General features: G+C 37.0%; 1 protein-coding gene across 3 annotated transcripts in view; it reads right to left on the bottom strand.

The window, feature by feature from the left end:
- The window catches only part of LOC135102831 (uncharacterized), an 8,433-nt gene extending 1,327 nt beyond the window's left edge, over window positions 1-7,106 (bottom strand). Inside the window, exons 1-5 of one of the 3 annotated variants that reach the window (XM_064008387.1) lie at window positions 6,269-7,106; window positions 5,220-5,257; window positions 1,271-1,622; window positions 791-904; window positions 345-522 (exon numbers count right to left, since the gene is read on the bottom strand). In XM_064008387.1, coding sequence (XP_063864457.1) covers window positions 345-522; window positions 791-904; window positions 1,271-1,600 — 622 coding nt within the window. In that variant the 5' untranslated portion in view covers window positions 1,601-1,622; window positions 5,220-5,257; window positions 6,269-7,106. The other 2 variants (XM_064008388.1, XM_064008389.1) reach the window with 2 other exon arrangements.
- Between the last annotated feature and the right edge of the window lie 394 nt (window positions 7,107-7,500).

Here is a 7,500-nt window from a genome sequence, read left to right as displayed (position 1 = left end):
TACAAGAGAGAGAGAGAGAGAGAGAGAGAGAGAGAGATGCTTTACACCTATTAAAATCTTTAACATCACTTATGCTGCAAACAATTATTTAGCCATAGCACACAGCCAAAATTTTGACAGAAGAGCAGGAATTTAACAATTAAATGAGTACCTTTATAGAAATTGGTGCAAGCATTACAGTTAGATAGGTCATGCTTAATACAATGTTTGGTTTTTGCATGCAGCATAGTTTCATGAATATTAGGCTTATAAAAGTGAAAGAAGCATTGCTAATGATGAAAAGATACATATATTAAATTGCTACCAGCTACTGAAATGAACAAGTTAAACTAGACATTACTCACATTGACTTTCATCGTGGTCATAGAGTTCAAGTAAGGTTTCCATATACAGAGGAACTGCTTTTCTTTTTTTGAGAATGGCAATTATTGGGAGCCTATATTTCTCCAGCCCTTTCAAAACTGCTACTCTTGGGTCTGGTTCATCCGCTTGTGGTTCTAATCTCAGGAACTCCTTGATTATCTGTAAAGATATAAGCATCAAATAATTATAAGTGAAGGTTACAGAGATGAGCATCTGCAATAACTGTACTTAGTTATGAGTGCTTATCTCCCATCACTGAGGCGTTTGAGCCTGAGAGGGAGAATGGAAGTACCGGTAGTTAAATATCAATTACCCACTATAAAATATAAATAGCTATATACATTATAGCCCTACAAATAAAGTTGACTATTTGTAACAATATGTAGCAAAATCCATAAAGTGTACATATACGAGTATACACACTTACGCCATCAAAAGTCTGAATCCACGGGTACAAGTTCAGGATTTCTGCTACAAGAATGTTCCCATTGATTATTTTTTTGCGTCTCTCAGAGAGTGTCAACTGCATGAGGCGTTCAGCCTGAGGAAAATCATTAAAGTAAAATTAGTTTTCATAAGTTGGCTGTCCCGCCAGCCTCCCTCTCTCCCTCATATATACGAGTATATATATATATATATATATATATATATATATATATATATATATATATATATATATATATATATATATATGTATATATATATATATATATATATATATATATATATATATATATATATATATATATATATATATATATATATATATATGAGCATCATTTTTCAGTGGCTATCCACCAGTACCATTGAAATTGCTTACATAAGAGCAGGTATTTTTAAACAACACCAGTAAAGAAGTCTCTGAAATATAAAAAAAAGATAAATCAAGCGTACAAATATCACATACCTTATCTAACTCAGGATCTTTTTTCATCCAATGTAGAGCAAGCCACTGTCTATGTCTCTCTAATGACTCATCATCTTCTGAACGGGGCCTTGGTGGAAGGTAAGCCTTTACTCCACACATCAGTGGACACATAGTCTCTTTTGGCGCTATGCAAGGGATCTTCTTTTTCCTTGACGTCACCTCAGTCACTGAGGAATCCTGCCTCTTTCTTGAATTCTTAAACTTGCGCTGGATGCGCAATTTCCATTGCAGCTGCAATTCATGCTCCTCGAGATCACTGTTTCTCAGGATGGCAGGAAATGATGTCAAAACAGCATTTGCCATATTCATATACTGTTCTGATGTTGGATAGCTGAAATATGATAATGATAATAATAATAATAATAATAATAATAATAACATATTATTAATAATAATGGCACAATACCTTGATATGTAATAATGATGATAACAATAATAATGATAATATCAATCTAGCTAACTATAAAGATGGCTTAACTCCTTTTATTATATTATTATTATTATTATTATTGTTGTTGTTCTTCTTAACAATCACCTAAATGTGCTTTTGTCCCAGTGAAATTGGCAGATAGTGGGTACACTATCTGAACAGTACACTCAAAGGTGGTTTCACACCTATCAGTGCCTTATTAGTATTGGATAGGTTTAGTGTCAGTGATATCCATGTCGCTTTCGTGACATCTATGCACACATATCCTTTCAGACATGGACTTGGCTATGATTGTCATAATTCTTGATGAAGAGCAAGATGCTTGCTTAACAAAAAATAAAGAAAAGAAAAGTGGGTACATGAAACGTGGAAGAAAAAGAGAAACTGAAGGAGATTTTGCTACTCTGTACGAGGAATTAATTAATGATGAAACAAAAATTTTCCAGTACTTAAGAATGTTCAAAAACTGTTTGATGACATTGCTCAGTGATGTGTGGTGTGGTGTGGTATGGTGTGGTGTGTTATGATGTGGTGTGGTGTGATGTGGTGTGTTATGGTAAGTATAATGTACAATGTGATTAATTACATCAATTAAAACGAGTATTTATCACCATTTCAATTTCTTCTATTTTATTTCAAACACTTGTCCGACATCCGTGAAAATTTTTAAAATACCAGTGACGACGATATTCCATTTCACGGAACGCAGAGGTAACAATCACTTCAGTCAAAACACGGTACTTCGCTGGACGTGTGTAAATGCTTCCGCTGAATTCCAAAATGAAGAATTTTTTTTTTACTGACACTGAAGCACTGAACAGCACGGAACGAATACGGCACTGATGTGTGTGAAGCGACCTTAACCCGTATCCCTCTGGAGGCACATTCCTGAAGTCTGGTAATGTTTCGGCCCATTTACTCTTGTAGCAGTTAGGTTAGGTTAGATTAAGTTACGTATAGGTAATTTTGTGCAAGAATCTCAATGAGACTATTTTAGAGAGAATCCTACAGTTAGTTTTGGAGCTACAGCCTAGTGCCCATACAGGCTGGCGGATGACTCCTTCCAGACTTCAGGAATATGCATTCTGGCCCTTCACAAGAACTGACATCAGATCCCGGTATGAACACAGGCGGTGCATCCCATGTTCTTTTGTCCCTCTTCTCATTGCCTCCCCATTATATATATATATATATATATATATATATATATATATATATATATATATATATATATATATATATATATATATATATATATATATATATATATACATATATATATATATATATATATATATATATATATATATATATATATATATATATATATATATATATATGTATATAACACTCAACATCCCTACAAGCAACAAAACTTACCAAAACACACTCAAAATACACTCAAAACATCCAAAACACAACCAAAACACATCACAACACCCCAAAATACCCGCTACACTCACCTAAACACAACCAAATATTGAATATTCACTCAAAACACCCCGTAACATCTAAAAACATCCAAATAACCCACCCCAACCACGCTAAATTTATCCAAAACACACTCAAAGCACCCCAATATACCTAAAACTCATCCAAACACACTCAAAAGATTTAAAACACCCAAATTCACTACAACGCCCCAAAACTCATCAAACACACCCAAAACACATCAAAACATCCAAAACACACTTAAAGCATCACTCAACACCACAAACACGTCACAAACACACCCTTAAAGACCCAAAACTACTTGCACACAATCAAATACACCTCAAAAGACCCGACACACACACCCAAACTCACCAAAACACTTAAAACAGAAAATAAACCTAAAACAAACTCACTACACCTCAATATACCCCCAAACACACCCACAACACACAAAAACATCCCACAATATAATCAAAACACCCCACACGACTCAAACCACTTACAATATAACTAAAAACATCCTAAACCACATTTAAAACATCCAAAATTCACCCAAAACACAATGATAACAGCAAATATACACCCAAAACACACCTAAACACCACCAAAACACACTCTAAACACCACACAACATTCCTACATACATCCTAAACACGTAAAACAACCAAAACACACCAAATATTACAGAGAACTGCAGCGCAGCAAGGGAAACTAAGCTAAATATTGTTTACCTGTTTTGCCTCCTCCTCCATTTCTTTTTATTTCTTCCTTCTCCTCTTTCATTTCTCTTATTTTCTTCCTTCTACTACAACTATCTACACGCCTGACTTTAGAAACAGCTGGAAACACTTGGAAAACACTGGAAATTACGGTAAATATTGAGGAGACACTGGAGCAGACCGAGTCCCGAATCCCTGATGACGTCACAGGCGAGGTGCCGGCGCCCCGCTGCCATACGTACGTAACGTATTTCATTTTGAAATTGACCCATAGAAAAAATGAAGCTAGGCTCGAATGCATTATATATTCTGACTTGACAATTACTTTAATTAATATTCACAATATCAAAACACCTCCAATCTCAGTAGTTATAAAGAAATATTATGTGAAATATGGAAAAAGTGTTGGAAATTTTGACACCATTAAAAACACTGAAAAGTCCACCTATTCCACTTTACACTGGTAAAAAAACATTTTAAAAAATCTGAACTATTTTATAAAATAATGCACACTTAGTTACAAGCTATAATAAAAAAATAAAGAAGCTAAAAAATGACAAAATAACCACTTTCAACGGGACAATAAGCCTATTCAAATTCCACATACTTAACTCAACAGGAACGCAACATACTTTAAAAATCATAAACGATTTTTTGAAACAATAAAATCTTCATTAAAGCCTCAAATAAAAAAGCCAAAAACCAGGCTGGGTAAATTTCACCGTACAAACTGCCCCTTATTTACATAAAAAAAACAACACCAAATTCAGCACATTTACTTAACTGAAGCAAGAAAAACACTTCAAAAGCAACGAAATATTTTTAGAAACCATAAAATCTTACTATAGAAGCCAAATAAATTAATTCAGAAAAATAAAAAAAAAATATTGGAACCAACAAGCCGGAACAGGTGCCAGTCCATCATGGCGGCCCTCGGCGGCGACCTCAGTGGGAGAGCCGGCGGCCATGTTGCCTTATTTATTCCTATATAACACCAAAACCAGGCAATGACGGATATATCTGACCAGCGGATATGAAAACTAGACATGTGGATCCATCTTGTGATATGTTAGGCTTACAATAAATGAGAGACGAGGCAAATAATGGCTAATAACACAGCTGACAGCTTGTTTACATATTGGCGAACATTAAATATTTGAATAAATTTCCAACTCTTTCCAGACTCAGACGTAAACAAAACCTAAATATAAATAATTAACCCCTAAAGAAACTAAATAACGAATAATGAATCCTAAATAAACGAATACAAGACATTACAGGGAGGATTAGGGTGTTGTGAAGGCAGTAAGGCTGACTGAGGAGAGACTGGCCCTGCTGGACTCACCTTACGTACTCGTGCCTCTCTGGTGATGCTTGACGGTGCTTGGTGCAGGAAGAAGATGTCGGGAAGACGGAAACACTGGTTAATAGAGCGTGTAGGGCAAGATTGACCAGTGCTGACCAAAACACTGCAGCCAGCCAGCCGCTCGCCGTGGTAACTCCCCAGCGCCACCTGTCACTGATCCAACACCCACCCACCCACACACACGCACACACACACACACACACACAAAAGTTGACATGCTATCAAATAATATGTCAAATAATATAAATATCCTCACTTCCTGACTCTCCTTTCCCCACTCCATCCCCGATAAGTGATTATGAACGCAATCTTCACTCAGTGCGGCACCGTGTCACCGCAGCAAACACGAACCAGGGCAGAATAGGCTCAACTGAAATGCTCCTACTCTCTCTCTCTCTCTCTCTCTCTCCTCACGACTGTTTTTCAAAGCTATAAAGATGATTATCAGGGTTTTCAATGTTGTTTCTCCTGTTATTAATGTAGAAATGTTGTTAATCTGTCACTAAAACCGTAAAAATACCCTTGAAGACCTGTGCAACTACTGACAGAGAGAGAGAGAGAGAGAGAGAGAGAGAGAGAGAGAGAGAGAGAGAGAGAGAGAGAGAGAGAGAGAGAGAGAACTAGCAATAACACTCACACACACATACACACACCAGTGCATTTATAAACCTTCAAATTTCCCGCACTTTTTCAATGCCTAGGAAGGAGGGAGCGCGAGAGGTAAGACGAAATATCCTTCAAAGCCTAACATTTTCCCAAATATTACAGGACGGAGGGCAGATTTTCCTTTGTTTTACTGACGTTCTACAAAAAAATAAATAACTAAATTACCATCGAACAAAGAAACAAGGGACAAAACATAAATAAACAATAGAAAAAATATCAAAACAGAAGAAAAACAACCACCAAAGAAAATAAACTAACAGGAATGCCACGTACAGATGTGTGTGTGTGTGTGTGTAGGGAAGGACAGTAGAGGCATCAAAGCGTCTCATCTCATCCTACCTCATCCCTGTCCCCTCACACACCTGTTCCCTGATGTCGTGGTTGCCTCATTCCCCTCGATCTCCTTCACCCACCACTGCTCAAGGGTAAGCCAGCCCTCGCAAGGTCAGTGACAGATCCTCACGTCCTCACGTCCCACCACTACCACCACCACTACCACCACGCTTCTTCTCCAACAATGTTACACCAAAAACATCAACGTAGCCGCGAATTTTTAAATACGTTTGTTGGATTGACGTAAAATATCAGGTGATGATTTTAGGCTTATACTGGCTTATGATAGATAAAGTAACACATATATAGAAGATACAGAGTAGGATGCCACCAGTTAATCCTCCAATTTTCGATTATTCTTTTCAACCTTGCTTTTTGGCCAGTGTCCCTCTTACATAACGGAATAAATAAATAAATAAACTAACCTACAAGTATAGCATCAAGGATCAAGGGAATTTCGCAGATGCATGAGGAACTAATACAGAGTTTTCATACAAACTATATACCTATCAATAAGACGCACATACGTAACAGCGAGTATCAATATTGACAAAACAGGAACAGGGGCAATGGTGACTCACAAGCAACACTCACAAGTAATAAGCAAAGACAAAGGCGCAGATGGTGGTGCTTCAGGTGAAGGGCAAGTCTGACCGCTCCTGACGTGTTATCTGGTCACAGTTTGGCTCAAAGACACAACCCTGGTCACAGATGTTTTATACAGTAAGTAAACAGCGGTCATAAAGTAATATATTGAACTCAAGACTGCACATGAGCAGTAATGAGCCTAACTGCCTCTAATTGGTGGACAGAGTCTAGCGCCTTTGTGTGTTTTACAACACACAAATGGCCTCACACTAATGATTTAACACTTTTTTCTTATTTATTTATCCACTTTACATCTTTATATCTATTACTTTATTATCTTTATATCTACACTGAGACGTCTGGATGTGTTTTACTATACGAAGGACTCTCCTGAACTAGACGAGGTCATACTTTGATATATAATTTGGAAATCAGCTATTTTTTTCTATTAAGACACACGCAATTAAATGCTGATTTCCGGACGTGTCACTTGCGATCATACCACATACTCTCGTGGCCTTGCAATGCGCGGCTGCTTAACGGGATGCACGTTCTCTACTTATGATACAAGTTATTTCCGAAACGTGTCATTTTTCTTTTTTTTTCCTACGTCCACTCATAAGTCAAGCATACGCAGCTCACTGGCCCTTCCTTCCGCCTCCATCTTTCACTT

Source organism: Scylla paramamosain, chromosome 8 (genome assembly GCF_035594125.1).
Source record: "Scylla paramamosain isolate STU-SP2022 chromosome 8, ASM3559412v1, whole genome shotgun sequence".
Classification (NCBI taxonomy): Eukaryota; Metazoa; Arthropoda; class Malacostraca; order Decapoda; family Portunidae; genus Scylla; species Scylla paramamosain.
Note: the sequence above shows the minus strand (reverse complement) of the source record. Positions and strands in the feature narration are given on the sequence as shown.